This window comes from Hoplias malabaricus, chromosome 11 (assembly GCF_029633855.1).
Source record: "Hoplias malabaricus isolate fHopMal1 chromosome 11, fHopMal1.hap1, whole genome shotgun sequence".
NCBI classification, from domain to species: Eukaryota; Metazoa; Chordata; class Actinopteri; order Characiformes; family Erythrinidae; genus Hoplias; species Hoplias malabaricus.
In genome coordinates, this window is record NC_089810.1 from 17,452,801 (window position 1) to 17,476,956 (window position 24,156).

The following is a 24,156-nucleotide window of genomic DNA, read 5'->3' on the forward strand; positions in this document are numbered from 1 at the left end:
AAGCACAGGCGTATAAGTGGAAGTTTCAAATTTATCTCTTATTAATCAATACTTAAGGAAATATTACAAAAGCTTGGAAAGTATGAAAGCTTTAAAGCAGAGGAAAAAATCTGTCATCTTTTGTTTAGCATTTCACTAATGCATAGGAAGAAAATGATTTCCCTGCCACAAACATGCAGTGGTTGTTATTGCTGTAATAGAATTGCAATAGTCTTTTTTAATTAGCTTTTTCTTTATGGCATCGTCATTCTGCTCTCACTTGAGGACCTCATTCTGCACAAGTCACAGTTTCAAGTACATCTACTCGTCTTCACACACACCACCTTGACAGATACAGAGCTGTACGAAAATCAGAGACCATGAAGGCATCTGTTTTATCTGCACTCCATGCAGATAAGAACAACTTGTTTCATTTTTTTTGTTTTTTTAGGAGATATTTCTGAGGTGATTAGGTGTAAAGGGCCAGAGCTTTAAACAAAACAAAACAAACAAAAAAATGTGTTTTTACGATTCAGGAATGTGGGGCCATTACTGAGAACAGGCAAAACCAGAGAAAATTTGAAAATCAAACAAAGAAGCTGCCAATGTGCTCACGACAAAAGATGGTCCACTATTGGACGTGTTTAACAGGAACAAAGAAGCAGAAAATGCAACCAATTTTTAAGACTGATGCTTTTAAATTTAGAACATTTTCCTTTCAGATAAAAAATAAATAAATAAATAAATAAACAAAGGGCAGGAAATAATAAAAGCTGAAATAAAAGTGTGGACACACTAAATGTTTAAAAATATGGTGTACATTTGGCAAGGCATCAGTGTAATGTAAAGTTTTTTCCCCCTTGATGCTGAAAATCGAATACCTAATGTTTAATTGAAACTTAAATAAAGTAAGTGTGATCTCTGATTTCTGTACAACACTGTACATCAGTCTGTTTATCAAAAATGGCCCTAAGTGCTACATGAAGCTTATTGCTAATATATAAAAAACATGTTTGTACATTTGTACAAACTTGCATCATTAGTTAATGGTTCCAGTGTATGTTTATGCAAGGCATGTTCACCTGGACCCCTTAGTTTCTCTAACATTGATTAAGGTTTTCCAGTCTGTGATGTTTTAAGTGCCACTGTCTTTCAATATCTTCAGTGAAAGCCACTGTCTATTTGAAGAAATCAGTTCATAATCTTACATGTTGCTGTACTTTCCTGGCAGAATCACCTTAGAATGATGTTGTTTTGTGCTGAAGAGCACCTTAAGCACATCTGAAGCCTTACATATTAGAGCAACACTGATCAGTAAAATGCTTTATTGTCCTACAGCTCGATGGTATCACTGCAGACACTGAGAGCATCTATCTGTCTGCAGACGCTGATGAACTCTGCTTGTACAGCCAGTTCATCAGCCTGGGTGTAAGTGTGCTGCTTCTCACAGATGCTCTCTCTGGAGATGGTGGAGTCCAGGGTCCTGTACTGCCTCTTTGATGACCGACCAGACTGGACCCTGGGCAGGCTTCCTCTGGGCAGGCTAATCTGAGACTGGTGCCTGGAACCGAAGTCATTATAATAAGCTGCTTGACCTCTAGGACCTCCACGCAGGGAGCTGGAGTTTGCATCCCTGCACGGAGAATCCATGTCCCCACAAGAGGCAGTGCGATACAAGACAGGCTCTGCAGAAGACCCCCGGCAGGGTTGTCCATCTGGTGGTCCACGTGTGCTGAGAGAAAGCCTGGAAGAGCTGAAGAGACTTCGCCGAAACATAGCTTCGCTGTTCAATGCCTCATCAATGCTGCGCCGTAAGTCAATTGGTGATGGAGGCCTCAAGTCCACAGTGGAGTCACCATTGAGGCTAGTGAAGGATGACCCATGAGAGACCACTTGGGCATTTTTTGTCACTCCAGGAAGTGGAAGGGCAGCATGACTCTGGGGGGTGCTGGGATAATGGAGGTCCAAGCCTTCAGATTCACCCAGCGGCATCTCTGCAAGTGTGTATAGGGGCACACTCTCACTCTCATCACGCACCATACCATCCCGCAGACTCAACTTCTCTACGGGCCTTTTAGACCAGCTGCTTGGCAAGATGGTGGGCTTGGTGATTGCAGGAGAGCCTCCTGCAGACAACCTGGTGAAAGAATGACAGTATATTATAACTATATTACTTAAAGGAACATTAAGTCAGATTTGCTATTTTACTCTCGTGCTCCCCCTAGAGTTGCAGATTGTAATTCACTTTTAAGTACTTTTCTGAAATCAATGAAGGTGGGGAGGAAGGGGGTGGATTGCTGGCCTTAGCCTGCTGAGGCATCACACGGCATAAAAAATATTACCATGAAAAACCATTGCTGTTGGAGTTCTAAAAATTAGAATGAATGCTTGTTATTGGAGGCTTGTGTGTAAAATCACTACTCAACACTTTTCTGAAGGCAGCGCTGCCTTCGAGGTACAACAAATGCAAATGGTTACCAACCAACAGGCAAGGATGAAGGTGATTGGTCAGCACACACTGAAATTTTCACAAATTTTGTTTTGACTGCCAGAAATGTCTTTGGAAAAACGTATGCAATACAATTATATAATTTGTTGCTTTATTTGAACCACCCTGGTCTATGTGTGTTAACCAATCAAATTCATCCCTGTCTGTTGACTTGTAACCAATTACATTTTTTCTTCCTCCAAGAGCCTTCAGAGCTATTTCAGTAGTGATTTTGCACACAAGCTTAATGAACCTAGTCCTAAATGTTAATGACTGAATGGAACTGAGTACATTTATAAACATATGTATAACAGTTGTAGCAGAAAAGACACATTTAGGCACGTTACTTACCTCTGCTTGCTGAATATTGAGCTCCAGCGTCCAAGTTTCGGGGCTACTCCTCCACAGCAGAGGAGAGGGTGTGTGATGACAAGGGCCAGGGTGAGACACACCCCTGCTTCACAAACTCTGCAGCTGAGCTGAAAACCCCACCACGGCCAAGGCATCATTCCCACTGTTTCCTCATCAATCAGCCCAGTTGCATGAAGGATTGCATAGAGCCTGAGACCTCCACATGCCAGGAGGAAAAGTGCAGAGAAAAGTCCAGTCCCTGCTGCCCTTTCCCACACACTGGCCTCTGCCAGAGGGCAATGGCTTGCCATGTGTTCCGGTGATGTCTCATTTAGCCTATAGATGTTTTTGGCATCAGTGTGGGCACAGCAGTAGAACAGCATGTAAGTGAAAGAAAAAAAAGAGGCCAGAAGGAAGAATGCAGCAGGGGGCAGCAGAGGGACAACAGGAATGCTGGGGAACAGCCTCAGGATGGCCACTGATCCCATCACCACGGCAACATGCACGAGCACCAGTGCAGCCAGCAGGCAGCCGCAGCGGCGCAGGTTATTCTGAGAGAGCAGCTGGGCTCGAGAGCGGCCAGACAGCAGCAGCAGCAGAAGGCCAAAAGCAGCAGTCAGACAGGGATAAGTGGCCTCATGCAGGAGGCGTGCCCAGGCTGATGGGAGTCTCTCCCGCTGACCGTATGGGTCATAGATCAGCCACAGGGCACGGCTAGAGCTGGCCAGCAGCTGCAGCAAATGCAGGAGGCTGAAGTGGGCACAACCAGATGGCCAGCAAAGGGGCAGACACAATAGACTAAGGACAGAAAGCGCGGCCACCAGGGAGAAGACACAGCCCAAACCGTACACCTGAAGCTCCCATGCCAGACCCCATGTTGCCATGGCAGCATTCCAGTCAGAAAGCAAAGGCACCAGCAGAGGTGGGGTCAAGGCTACAGGAGGTAGGCTCATATCATTGTTTGGTGTGGGCACGGGGGAAGCAGGAGACAAGTCACTAGGAAGGCTCCCAGGGATGCTGGGGTGCCAGAGAGGGTCTGAAATGTTGCAGACCCCTGTGGTGTCCAAGTTGCAATCAGGCTGGGAGGAGGATTCGGCAAAATCATCACTGTCCCGCGAAGGTAGGCCTGAAACATGAGAAGAAATGTACTTAGAAAGCACTTTATACCTGGTTGTAGTTGTCTAGTGTGAGTCATATTTGGTAGGTGCACAAGGGATAAATGCCAATGAAAAACACATAATAAAATATTGTAAAATACCAAATTTACAGAAGGAAAAATCTTAGCATTCAATTGAAGATGGAATTTAAAAAATATTTTTTTCAAGTAATTTCTATTGGTCCATGCATCATCAACCTTTTGCATAATGTGAAGGACAGCTGCTGTGTTCAAGTAAAAAACAAAACAAATGGAGATACATGTCTTTCAGTGGACGATGACAATATGATAATGCAAAGTCATGAATACAACAAGGTGGACTCTACAGCATGAACTGCAACTGCAGTTAAATATAACTGTGATACAACTGCTGTAAATCTGCTCTGCTTAAGCACAAGTATCTGCTGCACTGGTGTAAAATACAGGGCACCGCAAGATAAATAGAAGGATGTGCCAGTAGAGGGAGCCCACCATGAATGAAAAAAGGGCCTCATATTAAAACTGGGTCATTCGAAACACTCCAAGGCACACCTAAGTAGATGACACTCTTTTCAAACATTCAGAAGTTCCCTAGCCATCAGCTATGCAAGTTCAGAATGCGTCTCGAGACAAGCGTTGGGAAAAGGGCCCTTGAGCAGAACAGGACATAAAACACTGTTTTAATTAGCTGGTCCATTTTACAGAGAAAGATGAAAAAGTAGAACTCTATTAAATGGGTCAAACAGAAACACTCACACAACCCACAAACACTCACACACTCTCTCAGAGCAGATTAGGGGGCACTGACCTTGTTGCTGCTCCGATTCATGTATCTATTTAAAAACTTGAAACTGGCACACGGTAAGTAGTGGCATCACTTTAATCTATGGGTGGGACTGGAAGTTGGGAGAGGGGACTGGGGCACTGGTGTGCTATGTACTGTGTTATAGGAATGCTCCAACACTTGTCAATCTAATTTCCATTGGTTGCTGTATTTATTGTTATCATGGACAAACACCTTGACCATACTCTACTTCCTACCTGCAGCCACAAAATCGCTGTTAAATCCTACACCTCAACACTAAGGTTGCTGTGGCCATTTATGATCCAATCAACAATGAGCTGTCCTTAACAACTATGGTTACGCATTAAGCCCAGCCCATGAGTAACCAAACAAGCCACTGTATCACTCGCTCTTTACAGGGGTCATCAGATAAGCACCTCCTCTCATTGGTACTTCGCTGAATTAATCCCACAACACTTCCAAAAGGCTCAACAGTGAAGTCTGGTGTCCCAGACCCATCCCCCTCCAAGCCAGTTTACAGTCTTACCTTACATCTTACCATCAACAACCATAAATGCACATTGGTCTCCTTGGTAACTAAGGCTGTACCTATCCCCACTGGCACCGTTAATGCATGCTCAGTGCTACCACTTCCATGTGTACTTTACGTGCTACATCACCAACAATCACAATAGCACTTCTACATTGCATTTTCCAAAGTAATCTTTGCTCTCTTATCCACAACCACTGACTAGACTTTTCAGCTGTTTCTGATAACTCCTTCACAGCTGCCTTTAGTTTCCGGCCCCTGATGCTGAACTGCACAAGCAGGGATGTGGCCGACATGGCTACAAATCCCCTAACACCTATCTCCACTGGACTTACATGTGGCTGCCACCCACGTTCCTTCACCTCAGCCACCAAGTCCACATACATCATCTTCTTCCTTTTGAATGCTCCATCTACGGCATTCTCAAATGGAACTGTTAACTCTATGAATCTGTTTACTTTCAAAGTAGAGGACCATGTCTGGCCTCAGTGTAGTTAACACAGTGCACTCCTTGACCTTTGAGAGCTTCATCACTATCACAAACAGCTCTCCAAAGAGAGAGAGAGTATTTAAGCTGTGCACCTTAAAGAAGCTGAAGTCACTAATTAGAGTGAGTGAGAGATTGAATAGGCATTCATACTAACAGGTATTATAAGTTATTGTTAACTTTGTAGTCTAGTGCAAAGGGAAACATTTTAAATTAAGAACATTAGAAATGTCTTAGCTGATTGACAACAAGGGTTAAGGGAAATGCACATTTTTTTTCACCAGAGTTGCCAATGTTTTCAATGTCTGAAGGAATCTAGAAAAAAAAATAATCACAGATTTAAAGCAAAGGGATAATGTTAAATCCATCAGGTTAAATGGAACCAAACCGTAATGTGATCACCTAAAAGGAACAGTCTATTGTTTTCAGTCATCTCTTAATCATAACCCTACTTTTTACTAAAATGAGAATGAAGTGATAGGAGAGAGTGGGAGTATGACATTAATGCAGTGGAGCTTTATTCCCACTCCCTCTGCGGTGTGGAAATAAAGCTCTAGTGACGGACAACACTTGTGTGCCTCTTGAATACTGATTGTACACTGCAGAGTGTGTGGGACACCAACACACACCATGCGGCTACAAAAAATGTCTCAACAGAAAATGTAAAGTTGGTAAAAACACTACAGGGAAGCAAATATCTCTCCTATGGGCTTGTACCTATAGGATTTTACAGTTGTCTAGTGCAATTTCACCCATCACAGAAAATCAAATACAGACACCAATACTCTATATTGAAAATACTGGCATAGTTAAAGAACCTTTGTTATGATCTGAAAAGAAAATCTTCATATAAATCGAAAGACTTTGATGTAGCATGTGCAGACTATAATAACTGAGCTGCAAAATGAATAATTTATGTCATGTCATAAACCCAACATATTTATTTATCTTTGCATTTATTTACATTGAAATATTCTTCTTTATTTTCTCCTAATGTTGGAAAGGCAATTAGCCTTAATTGATGAAAACAGGTTCCATTTGCATATATTAGTCTTGAAATTACAGAAACAAAAAGAGTCTGCTAATTCTAAGGGACTATAGAGAGAATAGAGAATAGGAAATTGTCATACAATGATGAATTATACTGTTTTTGATGTAATGAAACAGAAATATCGTAGGTGGGCCTAAGTGGAACAGTACAAGGAAAAATGTAGGATACTGGCCCTTTAAGAGACATACATAGAAAATTAATTCATACACAAAGCCACACACCATCAATAAAATACACAGTGCAAATGTTTAGTATAATGATTGATGTTTACCTTCAGGGAAACTAGTCACAACCATCCTTTCATGAAGAGTTTTCTTGGTGAATGCTTCTACTTCTCCTTCATTGTCTTGCATAGTAGATGGCTGATTTTTTAGTACTTTTCCAAAACCTGTGTTCTTTGAGAAATCTTCTGTATTTGTTCTTTTGGTGTTCTCCATTGTCCTGTCTGCACCAATTCTACTTTCTCTTTTATGATAAGGAGATGTCTGGGACAGGTGGAAATGCCTGAAATCTGGAGTTCCTGTATATTCTGGAGGTTCAAAAGCTGTGGTCTGGACTTGAGATGGTGGGGGAGATGGCCTCAGAGCTGCTAATAAAGTGGTCCTAGGAGAACGAGCAAAGCCACCATGATCTAAATCAACCAAATCCAATCGCTCTGTCACTGCAAAATGCTTATTGCCCTGTGTGACTGACCTAGCCTTAGATGGAGAATTAGTTGTTGTGTTATTTTCAAAGGATTTTGTATTTTGTGTCCATGTTGTATGTGAAGTTTGATTTAATAATGGGATGTCCCTTCTATTCTTGGGATCTGACAGCCTGGCTAAGGATTCTCCAAGATCATTTGGGGCATTGTTATTCTTATCAGAGATGTCTATGAATTCGGAGAAGTGTGAATTGGTCATCGGGGGTGTTGTGGTGTCCATCTTGGCTCTAGACATCTGGGTGATCCACTGTAAACTGCCACCAGGGTGCAGATGGCTTGTGGGCTCTGAAACAGGGTCTTTATGACTCCAGCTTGGTTCTTCTCCATCTCTGTTCAGAGACACAGTGTGTAGGCCGCCAAACAATGTGACACAGAGAATCAGCACAAATGGACCACTGTGAGGGACCATTCTTGCAACTTTCTTCAGTAAGTCACAGCTCACACATGTGTTTATCTGCCCCCATCTTTTATCTTCACGCTACTTTGTCCCTGCACCTGAGAAACAGAAAAAAAAGTGCTGTAGTAAGTAGTCTACATATACATCCACACAGTGTCCTTTCAGACTGCTATATTGTCACTGCCCCAGTTTACAGTTGCACTGTTCTGTGCTAAAGCTTCTCTGGTCCAGTGCTGTGAATGACTGGATTAAAGCTGAAGCACCAACCTCACAGTCCATCAGCCCCCATCAATCGTCCCCACACGTATTGATCTGTCATGTGACATGGAGTCCACATGCCTTACCAGTCAAAATCACTGAGCATCATAACCAGGCACACACATGCTCACTCATCTGTCCCATAATAATGTTTTAGCAAGAAGGACATAAGCATATTCCTAAAATTAAATAGATTTAGATTTAAAAAATATGATTTCAACAAATACTTTTTGAGTGTTTTCATGTAAAAATGATCCATTCATGCATCACTGTGGTAAGTTCCCCATTACACACTATTTCACATGAAAACACTTTTTTTTTAACTGAACTAATAAAACATGTAGCTATGTAGGCTCCTGTATTTTTTTTTCTATCTCCCTTTTTCTATTTTTGCCCTGAAAGTATAGGAAAACAAGTTGACAGATTGATGTACACTCTAACACAAAGCTACACTTTATAAATGTATCATCTGGTTGTTAAAGATTAAAGATATAGCAGCGCTCACATCCATTAGACTTCTTCCAGCATAGAGCAATGAATGCTCTGCACTAAACCAACTGCAGCAGAAAGACCAACTGCATCTTTCTTTCCCTCTCTCTTCTTTTTCTATGTGGTCCTCTTTTCTTCTTTTCTGGCTCTTTTTTCTGAGTTACCCTCTAATTTATTTTTGTTGTATGTTCATACAAAATCAAGAACACATTATTATTCCACAGCTACTGCATCAACTGACATACATTACTACAGCAGTAATCTCTCTCTCTCTCTCTCTCTCGCACACACACACACACACACACACACACACACACACATACACACACACACACATACACAAACATGTACATGCACATGCATATAAGAGCTGGCCAAGCCAAGGGAAAGGGGCTCACCCCAGAATGCATGGAGGAGACAGAAATAGTAGTAATCCCTCTGTCGCTGCTCTGCTCCTGAAAAGCTCTGCCTGGTCCTGCGCATGTGTGTGTTTTTTGTATATGAGAGAGTTTGAGTGGTCCTGCTCCTGCTCTGTTACGCACAAACACACACCTCTGCCTCAGTCTCCCTCTCACAAACACACTCTGGCTGACACACCCCCACTCTCTGCCCTTCCCCCAACACCCTCTGATGCATAATGTCTGAGATTTCTCCTTACCCCAGCTTTATTCCTCTGAGCTCCTCTCTCTCTCTGCCTCCCTCTGCCAGGATTAGATCTCTAAGGTGTTTGACTCCCTCACTGTTACTTCACTGAACCAACTGCCAAATAGCACAAACCTGGACAGCTCCTTTCACCACACGGTGGCAAATGAAGCGTTGCTTTATATTCAATTTAGCAAATCAATACACAACAATCAATTCAGTCTATTTGGCCTGAGCTCAGTTTGTGTGGCAATAACTCACAGGTTAAAGCAGCATATTATTCTTCTTTCAGTCAGTTGGGTTTCTGTCATGGGAAATAAGATGTCCCCTTGCTTTCTGGGTATACACTGTTACAGATCCAAAATATGATGCTATGACATCCCATACATTTACATATATCGATGGATTCCGTGTGCAAGAGAAGAGAAGTGATCAGTAATGTTTCAGCTCAGTGCTTTTTAAATGAGGCAATGGAACAGCCAATTGGTATCAGAAATAATTTCCATAAAAATCACACTGACACTCTGTTTAATGCTAATGGTAAAAGAAAGATTGGAGCATATAATGCCTAAATATTTTGGTGTATCCATGAACATAAATGATTTAAAATATAATTAAAAATACAAGTGACCCATACAGACTGCCATTTGTGTCTGGAACAGAAGATTGCAGTGTTACCAAAAAAAAAAAAAAAAAACCCCACACACACACAAATGATGATATAAAAGTAAAGTGTATTATTTTGTACTTATCAGGTCATTTGATATCAGAAATATGGAGGGGAATATTTTACTTTTAACAAATTAAATATGTTAGTTTTATTAAATTAAGTAAACTACTTTAAAATATTTCATATAATGACACGTATTACACAGGTTTGTATTTTCCTCACTTCACACAGTTGAATCAAGCATATAGCATTCTTTTTTCTTTTAAATAGGTGATGTTTTTGCAAGATGAGAAATAAATAAATAACTGAATAGTTATTATATTTTTATATTATTGAACTACTTGATTCAATGTACAATAACTCAGATATTAAAAGTACTGATTAACGGAGTCTACCCAGAATCATTGGGCACAATGTGGGAACACACCCTAGATGAGGTGCCAGTCCTTCTTACCCCACACCTAGGGACACTTACACCCACACTTATGGACACTTTTGAGTCAACAATCCACCGACCGTTTTTGGATTGTGAGAGGAAACCGGAGCACCTGGAGGAAACCCACCCAGACACTAGGGAACACACCAAACTCCTCAAAGGGCTCAAACCCACAACCCCAGAACCCTGGAGCTGTGTGACAGCGACACTACCTGCTGTGCCGCCCACATTAAGAATTTTCCTTTAGTGTTCATGCCCTGTAAATGCACAAACCTAAATAGACAGTTATCCTTATTAATTTTATCCATTAATTAATTTATTTATTAATTAGTTCATTCATTCATACCTTGCTTAATTCATTCTGTATAACCACTTCATCCTATTCTGACTCATGTGGTCTAGACCCCACCCAGAATTCATCGGTGCAAGGAAAGAACACACCCTGAACATGGTGCCAGTCCATTAGAAGATATCCCATACCCCCCTATCACTCACACATTAACATCTATGTGATTTTAAGTTGTGGGAGGAAACCCGAGCACCTGGAGGAAACCCATGCAGACACAAGGAGAACACAGCAAACACTTCACAAAGGTGGGGATAAACCCAAAACCTCCACAACCCTGTAGCTGTGTAAAAACATGTTCGTTGGTGCTGTGTGTACTTTTATAAATTATGGCTCACGTTCTATGATCCTATCTGTCACTGTGCTCTCAGAAAAGGCAAAGACTGAGTTAGTTCTTTTGCTCACTCTCTTGGATTATTTTATGTTTACCACTGGTCCACAGTGAAGGCATGATGAATGGTCTACAGAGTGTAAGCCCAGTGTACACTGTCAAACAGCAGTCAGGATCCAGATCAATTAAAACTGAGCCTGGGAGAATATAAACTAGGACACTCAGGAAACCAGACTTCTGCCTGATACAAGAGCAATGAATGGCCAGCTCGTGCTACATCACGGGTGTTACTGTTAAAATTGAATATAACTAAACTAAATGTAACTAAACTAAATGTAACTAAAATGTTCATATTGTTTTAGCTGGGCCAGGTAACTTAACTTTTGTTATGAATCACTTTGAATGATAGTTAATGGAACCAGTTGTTTTATTAAGTTCTATTAATTTATTTATAATAGTTATTCTCATTGCTTTTTACAGTTGTTACATTTAAAGCAGAAAAAAAGATAAACAATGAATATACAAGGTTTTGTCCCAACAGCAGTAAATACAATAATACCATGAATTTCTTTATCTCAGTCCTATATGCCTGTTGAATGAACACTTGTAAACAGGAATAATAAGATGTTGTGTACAGATTTTGATTGAGTATGAAGTGGTGAATACAGAACTGTGGATGGATTCCTCAGTGAAAGCGCCTGATTGATTGTGATGCTGTTAAGAGCACAGGAAGGCAGCAAATGAGCCAGAACAAAAAGGGGGTTTGGTACAGAACAATGAGGAGCTGGTTTAACATATGACATCATTGTTGCTCTCAGTGCAATTCCCCCCCTCAGGCTGGTGGCACCTCTTTCTGGCTGATAATCATGTGCATGAGTGCGGCTGAAAGTAGACCTGCTGAGCTGGGCCTGACTTCTGCAAACAGCACTGTGAATGCCAGCACACTCTCACGCTGCTCTATCTGTTCACGAATTGGCTCTGTGGGCATCTGTATGTTGTGTATATGAGCGTGATTAGAGTTTTACGGTGAATTTTGCTTTCTTGAATATTTGCAGAAATTTTACATGCAGGAAGTGAAATCCACCCCAGGACTGGAGCTGGGGTTCCAGCTGAACCTCAGCCCAGAAGCAGTGAAACAAAGTTCAGGAGAGGATTTTGAATTTCTGGTCTTGATTATGCCACCTCTGGAAAGTGTGTGTGTGTTTGTACGTGTCTGTGTTTGTGTTTGTGGGTGTGTGGGTTACACGCAAATCATTTTAAATGGGAACAGTAGCTTTGGTTTCTGATACAGCATGAACAAGTAGCTCTGATAGTTCCAATGAAACTAGTGTTTTAAAACACATACAGTAGAACATCACATACATATTCACGGTACTAATGACTTGAGCTTCTGGTAACGGATCCCCGGTAATAAACCCCTTTACTGGATACAGTGTTTACTCCGGTCTATTGCTGCTCATTACAGATCGCCACCTACTGGTAATAGTGAGCTATTGCAAACAGTGTTTTGTAAACCTTTAACACGTCTATTTAAAACTATATAACAATAAAATACTGAATATATGCCATACTATCATCAAACGCAACTAATTTATATTTCTACACTTTTTAATTGTCCATTATCCATTTATATTGACCATCAAACATGGGTTTTCCACACTTACTATAGTTTCAATTTAAGCATAAATCGTCCGTGCCAAAACTAAACGTCTTCATCTATTTTTTTTAAACTGTATGTTTAATATTCACTGTATCTGTCGCTGTGTTAGTGTGTCGTTCTAAATTTGCTTGGTGGTCGAGGTTCATATTTTTCTGCCCCATCCCGTTGTTTCGAGCACTATTCCTCGAGTCATCTTGAAGAACCGATTTCGTCGAAAGGTGTGTTCTAAAAGAGTCGAACTCAAACGGAACTTTTGTTCATGGAGTCACTGGATTAATGATTGAATCGGAATTGTTTGGATATTATTGTTCTCAGTAACAGACGCCAACTCAGTAAGCTACCAGTTATTGACTTGTATCAACCACAGCTTAGTGGGGGCCCACGGGTTGAAGAGCTAGATACAAGATGGACAAATGACTGCAATCAGGTGGGGTACCTATATAGGATAAATGAAGTTAGTTTAGAAATTCTTAATATGTGTGAAACACATAGGCCCATGGTGGGTCTTCACACCTGCAATTTTTAGTCCGGTTATAACAAAGTCTGTTTCGTTTTCACCCTTGGTGCGGTTCACTTGGGCAGGTGTTAACGCAATAATCGCACTCGGATGCGAACCAAAACAACCGCACAGAGACACTTGAGAGACCGCGGTCACGCCATCTGCACTTCGCGAAAACGCAGTCACGCCATCTACACTAGGATTTCTTGTGCGCTTCTACATCACAGATTACGGTAGAACGTGTGCGAGCGAGAGGGGGACTCGCAGAAAAGCGCAGATATTGAAAATTCATAAGAAATTAATTTAAAACATAATTCAATACAGTTAATATTAAAAACAGGCCTGATTGGCTAAAGGAACGGTTTGTTACCAGAAAATCTCACTGTTGTATTGAAAAACATGTCCTCAGGTACACAGGGTATAATATTTATGTGCATTTACTGTGAGAATTAGAAGTAATAGGCTTGAAAAAAACTTCAAAAAACCCTATGGATATTAAATTCCATAAAATGGTTAAATCAAACTGTTACCAGACCACTCCACTGCATTCTTGAAGAGCATGTTCTCAGGTACTCAGGGTATAATTTTCATACATTTTTACTGTAGGAATATGAAGTAATATTATTTGATGATGTTTAATTCACAAATATTGCAAAATTGTGAGAGCTATTAAAGAGTTAAATCAAATTGTTACCAAACAACTTCACTGAAGCCTTGAAGAACATGTTCCAAGGTACCCAGAGAATAATTGTCGTACATTTTTACTGTAGGAATTTGGAGTAATAATATTTCAAATCTCATTAAAATGATGTTTAATTTACATTAATAGAATTTTAAAAATGTTTAAAAATGTTAAATTAAAAAAATGCTAGAGATCATGTCTGTAGTCTTGAAAAGAGTTTTTAAAGTTTGAAAGTTATTGTCTTATTGTTGAATTTAACATTTTTAAACATTTTTAAAATTCTATTATAACTGTCATTTTCAGGAAATATGAATTACTAGCAAGAGATAATCATTAACTGCTTTTACCCACAATACCAAAACTAAACGATAATGAAATCGTATGCACAATGTACCTAAGAAAAAAGGTTTTAAAGACTGCACTTGGCTCCCTGGTAACACTGCAATTGTATCTAACCATAATTTTTAGGGAAATTTTAAATATTACTATTCCGAACACACAAAAAAACAAAAAAACATACTTACCTGAGACCATGTTCTTTGTAAATGCAGTACATATCCCTGGTAATTAGTACCTAGTACTATAAACTTTTTACGGTCTTAAACATTACGAGATTCATAAAATTAAATTATAATTTTTTCTGAATTTTACCATACTATTCCTCCAAATTCCTAGAGTAAAAAGTTATGAGAATTATACCCAGGGAAACTGAAAATATGTACTTCAAGACTACAGTGGACAGTTTCTTGTGAATTATCTGGTAACATTTTGATTTAACCCATTATTAGCACTCAATTTTGCAATATGTGCAAATTAAACATAATATTTTAGTGAATTTTGCAATGCTATTACTCCAAATTCCTACAGTAAAAATGTATAAAACTTATTCTCTGGGTACCTTGGGACATGTTCTTCAAGGCTTCAGTGAAGTGATTTGGTAACAATTTGATTTAACCCTTTAATAGCTCTCACAATTTTGCAATATTTGTAAATTAAACAGCATATTTATAAGTTTGAAATGATATTACTCCAAATTCCTACAGTAAAAATGTATAAAAGTTATTCTCTGAGTACCCGAGAACATATTCTTTAAGGCTGCAGTGGAGTGGTTTGGTAACAGTTTGATTTAACCCATTAATAGCTCTCAGAATTTTGCAATATTTGCAAATTTAACAATTTTTACTGAAATCTGAAATGCTCTTACTCCAAATTCCTACAGTAAAAATGTATAAAACTTATTCTCTGAGTACCTGAGAACATATTCTTTAAGGCTGCAGTGGAATGGTTTGGTAACAATTTTATTTAACTCTTTAATAGGACTCACAATTTTGCCATATATGTAAATTATTTTTTTATAATTTTTTTTTTTTAAATTACATTTTAATGAGATTTGAAATATTATTACTCCAAATTCCTACAGTAAAAATGTACGACAATTATTCTCTGAGTACCTTGGAACATGTTCTTCAAGGCTTCAGTGAAGTTGTTTGGTAACAATTTAATTTAACCCTTTAATAGCTCTCACAATTTTGCAATATTTGTAAATTAAACCATCAAATAATATTACTTCATATTCCTACAGTAAAAATGTATGAAAATTATACCATGAGTACCTGAGAACATGCTCTTCAAGAATGCAGTGGAGTGGTCTGGTAACAGTTTGATTTAACCATTTTATGGAATTTAATATCCATAGGGTTTTTTGAAGTTTTTTTCAAGCCTATTACTTCTAATTCTTACAGTAAATGCACATAAATATTATACCCTGTGTACCTGAGGACATGTTTTTCAATACAACAGTGAGATTTTCTGGTAACAAACCGTTCCTTTAGCCAATCAGGCCTGTTTTTAATATTAACTGTATTGAATTATGTTTTAAATTAATTTAATATGAATTTTCAATATCTGCGCTTTTCTGCGAGCCCCCCCCCCCCTCTCGCTCGCACACGTTCTACCGTAATCTGTGATGTAGAAGCGCACAAGAAATCCTAGTGTAGATGGCGTGACTGCGTTTTCGCGAAGTGCAGATGGCGTGAGCGCGGTACTTGACCGGAGGTGGTCTCGGTCAGGTCCCAAACGAACGAAGAATGTGATCCGACACAACAATAAGTTGTACGTCGCAATTCGGTGCTAAATGGCATTCGTTGCCAGGGTGTGTTTTAAATATTGGACGCAGTAGATAGGCAAACATACAATTGGTTAAAGTTTAGCAGTTAATCGGAGTAATGGACTAGTCCAGAACAGAGGGCCATCTTCATGCGTTTACATTCTTTGCTCCCACCTCAGTCAGGTCTGACCTATCAGCGGTGAGAATCCAATCACGTGGTTTGCGGTGACGCGTTTTGGTGCGCTTGGATTTTTCAGTGTATGGAAAAAAAGATTAGAGCTTCTTAACTATTCGGCGTTGAAAGGGGGGAAAAAAACAAGATTCCGAGAATAAAGTTAGAATTCTGAGAATAATCTCGGAATAATTCTGAGAAAAATCTCAGAATAATTCTGAGAAAAATCTCAGAATATTTGAGTAAAAAGGTCTGTATATTTCAGATAATATAATCACAATATTTATAGAAAACACTGTTTGGATTATTATGTTCTATAATATGTACACAGAGAGACTCACAGTCTGTGCAACATGGGTGAGCTGTGAAATAAATAGTCAGTGAAGTGAGCAGAATTATTTATTAAACACATCCACACGACATGATGACCCCGTCGGTGCAGCTCCTGACTGCTGTGCATAAGGCTTTAGTTATTGTACGAGTCCCGTAACACGATGGCGTTCCACTCGCTCTGGATCCATCATTTCGTGATCGTGATCATTAATTGTATCCTGTGAAACTACATGTCATGGGTTTGTGCACCGATTCAGGGTTTAAATACTAATCACGATCTGGTCCTCATGTGGAAGAGAACTGAGTGTTTATTTCTGAAATCTATACCATAGTATGACTTAAGCAACACACTGCATTCCACAATTACACTGTGTCTGACCCATTATACATGCAGCAAATTATTCCGAGATTATTCTCAGAATAAATCAGGGATTTTTCTCAGAATTATTCAGAGAATATTCTCAGAATTCTGACTTTATTCTCTGAATCTTATTATTTTTTTCAGCACCGTGGCCCTAAAACTCTGTTTAGCCAGAAGTATTTGAATCTGATTTTTTTTATATTTACGCAATAATATAAGTTGCGTTCTGTCCAAATCAGGATAGAAGCAGAGATAAATGCATCAAATTGATAAAATGTCATGGGTTAACCATTGTTTACAGTGGATTCAGAAACCACACAACACCAATTACTTTTTATTTATTTATGGTCCACTGCGCCATAACCCTTTACTCTGTTCAAAATAATGTGTCACTGTCACACAGGTCTAGGGTCATTAGGTTGTGAGTGTGAGTCCTGCTTTGAGTGACTGTGAATAGATTTCTCCCATAGTCAAAAAAACTCACGTTGGTAGCTGGAGTGGCTACTCAAAAGTGTCCATAGGTGTTAATGGGTGTGTGTGTTGCCCTGCAATGGACTAGCGCCCCCTCCAGTGTGTGTTCCTATCTTGTACCAAGTGATTCTGGGTAGGCTCCAGACCCACCGCGACCCTGAACTGGATAAGCAGTTACAAACAATGAAAGAATGGACCTCCATTACATACAGCAGTATTTTATCAATTTAGACATTTATACAGAAATGTAGTTTTTCTACATCCAGCCACTTTCTTTAAAATACTGAGCAAACCACTCGCTCTCTGGTTTTATGATTTAATAATCCAGAGATTTTGTCTGTTTTGGTGTAAATAACAGAAGAGCTATGAGCAGATGAACTAGTCCGAAGGCAGTAAGAGTCATTCATTCATTCATTATCTGTAACTGCTTATCCAATTCAGGGTCATGGTGGGTCCAGAGCCTACCTGGAATCATTGGGCGCAAGGCAGGAATACACCCTGGAGGGGGCGCCAGTCCTTCACAGGGCAACACACACATTCACTCACACCTATGGACACTTTTTTTTTTGAGTCGCCAATACACCTACCAACGTGTGTTTTTGGACTGTGGGAGGAAACCGGAGCACCCGGAGGAAACCCACGCGGACACAGGGAGAACACGCAAACTCCTCACAGACAGTTCCTCCGGAGCAGGAATTGAACCCTCAACCTCCAGGCCCCTGGAGCTGTGTGACTGCAACACTACCTGCTGCACCACTGTGTCGCCCTCAATAAGAGTCCGTTGTGTCTATTTAAAGCTGTGTTAGTCGCTCTGTGGAAGTTTACTATTCCTGGGAACCCTAGAGGGTTGACCTTTGACCTAGATTTGTATGTTTGAGATCTGAATTATTTAAATATATATAATTGTTTTTTTCATCAAAATGTCACCATAAAAATATAAATCAAGTTTAAAAACATTCAGTTAAGTATAATCCAAATACACAAAATTTTGATTTAAATAAGTGACCCCGCCTTGCGCCCCGTGATTCCGTGTCGGCTCCGGACCCAGACCCTGAACTGGATAAGCGGTTACAGACAATGAATGAATCAATCAGAAATCTTACTATTCCACTATAGCAACTTACACACGAACAGTACCCTAATGATTGGTCTTATATTCGACGTATAATAGTCTATTTAAAGAAGAAATAATATATTTTGGCGCTAAATCCTGAGGATTTGCGTTGATCTGTGTGGAATCGAGACCAAAACTGTAGAGTCGGTTCAGACTCTGATTCGGAGAAATAGTTGGCATCGACTTCCTGTCCTACAGAAAGGCAAAATGGCTACGGGAGTGTGGTGGAAACTTTTTTCTGCGCACGGTAGACTCGCGCCTTTTCTGTCCTTCCCCAGTGGAATTTGTAGGAATGCGGTTCAGCGCAAATTGTGTTCACCTAATTTCCCCAACTACAGCACCAGGTAGCCGAGTAAACAGCGAGCCCGCGAGTCTGTTTTGAAGTGTGTAGTCCCGTTGAACCCCGTGTCCCTTGAATCTGCTGCATTGTTGTTGGTTTGATTGGAATGCTGTTGAAGTGTAAACGTCGATAATGTTAGCAGCAGATCAACCGGGTCAATGTATCATGACCCAGTTTGTAGTGGAATCTAGAAGCTACAGTAAAATTGTTTTTATCAGTCAATAAGATTGTGGAGGCCGTTCGTTTGTAGGCGGAGCACAGACAGGTATGTAATATCTGCTGCTATTGACGTTTTCATTTGCCGGTGACCGCAGACACAGCCAAGGGTGAAGTTTGTTGTTTCTTCATTTTATTATTTCACATGATGAATTGACATGCTCATGATTGAACAGCATTTAGCTTTGAAGTTTGACTAACGAGCTTATAGAAGGCAAAGTGCGAAAATGGGCTTTGTTTTCAATTTTTCTTTTCCATGTTACAAGGTGAAGCGGGTTCGGGCACGTACTTAATTGTAAACGCTGTACGTTGTATCACTAATGTGGAACGGAGAGACGAAGAACCAACCACACCCAGCCTCCTTGGTGGATAACTTGGTCTCTTCCACTGGCTTGCGAGAGTTAAATGTTGGTGTTTAGTGTTTTTAATCATCTCTAGTTGCAGATCTGGGTCGTGTCTGACATACACTGAGATTGCTTCTTCAAAGCAGCTTGTCATTTTCTCATCGATTACCTATTGTTACTGTCTGTGCGTTAGTTCAGTATCTTCGCCATTATTTTCTTTACAAAGAAATGTGGGTTTCCACCACTTAGCAATATGCCTCATGTAATAGTCTAGCAATTTCACTTGAGAATACCATTTAAAATGGCAGTATCACATGTGGTAAGACTCAGTGAGTGGCTGTAAAATTCAGGTGGAGTCATGGATTTGGCACTCAGTAGATAGTTCTTAAGCAGGTCATTATAATTATTACATTTTGCTTGTCTGAAATATCAGTTATAGATCTCCTGAGCAGGAACACACAGGAAGACACACCATCAGTCTAGAAGTTTCTTTACAAGGAATTATGGCCTAAACATTTGCAATTGTCAGATTCCATTTGAGTGCTTGGAGAGGATTCAAGATATTTAAATAAGGTGTACATGCTTTACTGGACTACTCCTTCAGTTCTGTATGTGGGAGTTGGACAAAGTCCATGTAGTTCAATGTAAAGAACTGATAATGAATAACAGGAGCAGTATACATCAAAATGGACCCAAGCTAATGTTAGCGTGGGTCAACATCACCTGTTTAAGCTGGGATTGCACATATATTTTTTGTACCATTTAAATTGAACACAGCTGCCATTTATTCATTCATTGCCTGTAACCTCTTGTCCAGTTTATGTTCACTGTGGGTCCAGAGCCTACCTGGAATCTTTGGGCACAAAGCGGGGACGCCAGTCCTTCACACACACATATGGTCACCAGTCTACCTACCAATGTGTGTTTTTAGACACTGGGAGGAAACCGGGGACACCCGGAGGAAACCCACTCGGACACCATGAGAACACAACAAACTCCTCACAGACGGATACCCAGAGCGGGACTTGAACCCACAACTTCCATGTCCCTGGAGCTGTGTGACTGCAACACTACCTGCTGCACCACAGTTGACAATTATTTTGTAAAAAAAAAACTTTTTAGCATGTTTTAGTGTTTGTTTTCAGTATAGTCTTTTAATTTAACTCACATGAATAAACTTGAAGTAAATTTAATGTATTCATGTTTAGGTAAGTTTAAATAACTTATTGGGCACTTTTTTCTCGTGCTACTGTAATAAAAAATGTCATCTTCAGCTCTACCAATGAGCAGCAGTAAATTAATGTGATTTAGAAATGTAATGTAACAGTTTGATATTTCACTGTGTGATATTAATTATTGCATCAGCTGATACATTGGTTGCACTTATTTGAAACAATGTTTTTGTTGCTTTGCTGTTATTGACTGTTCTGTCTGTATCTGTAGGTCCCCTGCTGTCATGTCTTCCAAGGATGTTAGCTTAAATGGTGTAATGACGCACAAGATCAGGAAAGGGATTACCTATTATGCAAATGACCATGAGGCAAATTCTTTTGTTGCTGGCAAATCTGACCAACCTAAACCACTACTTCTGATGCTGCCTTGGTTGGGCTCCAGACCTCAGAATCAGGCCAAGTATTTTGACATCTACCTCAGAACAGGTTTTGATGTCTTAGTTGTGGAGACAGAGGTGAAATTGTTCCTTTGGCCTCGTTGGGGGTTGGAGTATGGCAGCAAGTTGCTGGAGCTCCTGGAGAGTGAAGAGTTTTCACAACGCCCTCTGCTAGTCCATGCCTTTTCAATTGGAGGATACACTTTTTCCCACCTGCTTGTTCATATTTCTAGAGAAACCCATCGTTTCCAGGGCTTGATGAGCAGGATTAAAGGGCAAATATATGACAGCCTTGTTGTGGGTTCACTGGAACACATGGCTATTGGTAAGTAGGCGTGGGCGATATGGCCCTAAAATATTATCATGATATTTCAGGGTATTTTGGTGATAACGATGTTCTTGACAATGTGACAAAACACTGAAAAATATTTGTATCAGTTTCAAAACCAGATTATTGCAACAATATCAATGCTTTATTAATATGAATTGATTTAAATATTTAATATATATGAAGAATATTAAACGCTTCTTTAATTTCTAACATAATACTATGGATTATTGTGCATCTGATATTTTATAACCAAACCACCTTTGCAAGCCACTCCACTTTTTTGGAGCAAATTCCTTCATTTCAGAGCCACTTTCCCCCGTATTTCACTGTGGCTAAATGACTCATGTAAAGAACGTATGCTGTATTATGGGTAACTGCATGACGTCATTACGTAAACAAGTATGAATATCACTAAAATCACAATATTGTTTTTGTTTTTATTGTTTTGAAAATGATGATGATATTTTTGCGAATGAAATGATATGGCACAGCCCTATTAGTATGTAAATAATGAGTGTGTTTAGAGTACTTTTGTTGGGCTGCCTAGCAAGCAGGCCAAGAAGATACTTTTGACATTTGACCTGACTGACTGATGGACTGACAGACGGCCGGATGGACTGATGGATAGAAAAATTTGTCCAAAAATTAGAATGCATTGTTTTAAACAAAGGCACACACACTGGCACCAATTACAATGTCCAGTGGTGCTCTGAGACTCCAAGAAACGTTTAAACTTCTTCAAAGCACCACAGGGTAATGTTATGTAATTTACTTCACATCCCCAAGCAATCTGTGCCCTCCAAATCCACAACAATTGACTTGCCTTTCAGCTACCTCTGACTGTTCCTTCAAGGCTGCCCATAGCACAGAGCCTCTAAATCCAAATTCAGCCAACAAGAATGTGGCAGACTTTGCTACAAATCTAAAACTCCTCTTTCTACTGACCTAATATGTCTGGCACACTCACTCTCTCGCCTCAGCCACTAAACCGCAATACCAATATGTCTTTCTTTTAATAAGCTGCATCGAATTCAAATGGGGTTATTGACTCCCAAACATTAATTATTGAATTAATGTTTTGTTTTCTGAGTATCTTGGGGCCCACATGAATAATTGCCTCCTAATTATTGCTACATGTAAAACAAAAGCTTTACAGCCAATTGCAGTCCAACAAAATTAGGCTTGCCTGTTCTTTTGTGCCTCATTGTGTTTGAATTGGGTCCAGTCGGAAAAAATAGAGAAATCACTGTACCACTGACCACCTTTTGTCTTCTGTGGTTTTGTTGCAGGTGTGAGTCAGAATGTGTTTCCCCGTATTGAGGGTATAGTGAAGCACGCCAGTCTGCTTTATTTCCGCATCTTCAAACGACAGACAGTGAACTACTTCAACATGGCAATCGATGCATTCTTGAATACGCCTGTCTCTGCTCCTGCCCTTTTCTTCTTCTGTCAGAATGATGTACTGTGTGACCCAGACGCTTTGGAAGAAGTGCTAGAGCACTGGAGGAAACAAGGCATTACTCTGACGAGCAAAAAGTGGGAGAAATCTATCCATGCCGGACATCTGCGTGCCCATCCTCAGGAGTACTTATCCATCTTGGAGAACTTCCTCTACTCTGTCCAAGTGATGCCAGTGAAAGCCAAATTGTAAAATTTTAATTTTCTTTTGATTTTTAATTATCTTTTGGTGCCTTAAGACATGTTTTGAACAAAAGGTTTTTGTTCACCTTCAACAGTGTCTGTAATATCATCAATATAAATATTGACCAGTAACTTCACTATTTCATGCATAAGGTTAGTTTACTGTAGAATTACAGTTCTGCTTTCCTGAGATGCTTTGCTCATGCTTTTATTTATATGTAATTGTACAGTTACAGAACAGATTTCATCTCTTGCTCTGCCTCTTCATTGGTCAGGACCACCACAGAGCAAGTAATATTTGGTTATTTTATGTTTTTTAGTGTCTGGACTGTTCTTAGTCCAGCAGTTACCGTTAGGCTTTTAAAAACTCCAGCATTCATTCATTCATTGTCTGTAACCGCTTATCCAGTTCAGGGTGTGTCCGGAGACTACCCGGAATCACTGGGCACAAGGCAAACCTCCAGCAGTTTTGTGTAATATATGTATGTATGTCTTCTCTTATACTAATGATTGCATTTTACTAGATGAAATAGTTTGAGATTAATGCAGGCAACAAATAAAACACTTTGCAATGTTTTGTAAATTTCAATTAATATTTTACAGTGTTTTGTTGACCTTTTTAACACCAAGTAAATAAATTATTCTGTAAAAGAAGTTCATGCGAGCGATTTGTGTTTAAATGCATGTGGGCTTTGCCTGAATAGTTTACTGGAATTCCAGCAAGATGAGGAAAAGTGTTTATGAAAAAGAATTGATGGATTTGGAGATTTTATGCAGTTTAGAATATGAAGTAAATTAATAATGTAATATGGTTTGTATTTGTTCAGACGTATGAGAGGTTGTCTTGGTTAGTTTCCTTCTTTATCCCTTTATACGCAAGTGTGCATTAATTATACTACGTAACCCACTGAAGGCTATAACCCACTGTCCACTGTGGTCTTTTGAAGTTTTGTGTAGAAAACAATTAGAAAAAAAAAACACAGAACAGAAAATGGAATTGAACAGAGCCCCTGAAATCTCATGGTAGAAAAATATTATTTAGAAACTTAATTCGTTCCTTCAGCGAACAGTTGACAGTGGGCTCCTGTTGTGCGGCACACAGCCGTGGCCAAAATCACATTTCATTCTCAAGCAAATTATCCAGTAGAATCCAATTAACCTGTTATTGTCTTTGTGGTG

The 24,156-nt window shown here is 39.7% G+C and overlaps 2 protein-coding genes across 11 annotated transcripts; one reads left to right on the forward strand and one right to left on the reverse strand.

Annotated features, from left to right (window-relative positions):
* Positions 1–1,166: 1,166 nt before the first annotated feature.
* Positions 1,167–9,187, reverse strand: prrt4a (proline rich transmembrane protein 4a). The gene is made up of 4 exons (XM_066685785.1): positions 9,071–9,187; positions 7,097–8,023; positions 2,819–3,944; positions 1,167–2,116 (listed from the first exon to the last, which is right to left on the reverse strand). The coding sequence occupies exons 2-4, from the start codon at positions 7,935–7,937 to the stop codon at positions 1,312–1,314; spliced, it is 2,772 nt and encodes a 923-aa protein (XP_066541882.1). The 5' UTR covers positions 7,938–8,023; positions 9,071–9,187; the 3' UTR covers positions 1,167–1,311.
* Positions 9,188–13,070: 3,883 nt separating this feature from the next.
* Positions 13,071–23,601, forward strand: si:dkey-5i3.5 (uncharacterized protein LOC565091 homolog). 10 transcript variants are annotated; one of them, XM_066685755.1, is made up of 4 exons: positions 18,704–19,101; positions 20,214–20,498; positions 20,840–21,330; positions 22,626–23,601. In XM_066685755.1, the coding sequence occupies exons 3-4, from the start codon at positions 20,853–20,855 to the stop codon at positions 22,985–22,987; spliced, it is 840 nt and encodes a 279-aa protein (XP_066541852.1). In that variant the 5' UTR covers positions 18,704–19,101; positions 20,214–20,498; positions 20,840–20,852; the 3' UTR covers positions 22,988–23,601. The 10 variants fall into 10 exon arrangements, with proteins under 10 accessions (XP_066541849.1, XP_066541848.1, XP_066541852.1 ...); XM_066685758.1 differs by having other exon boundaries at positions 20,328–20,498; XM_066685760.1 differs by having other exon boundaries at positions 18,706–18,840; positions 20,328–20,498.
* The last annotated feature ends 555 nt before the right edge of the window (positions 23,602–24,156 follow it).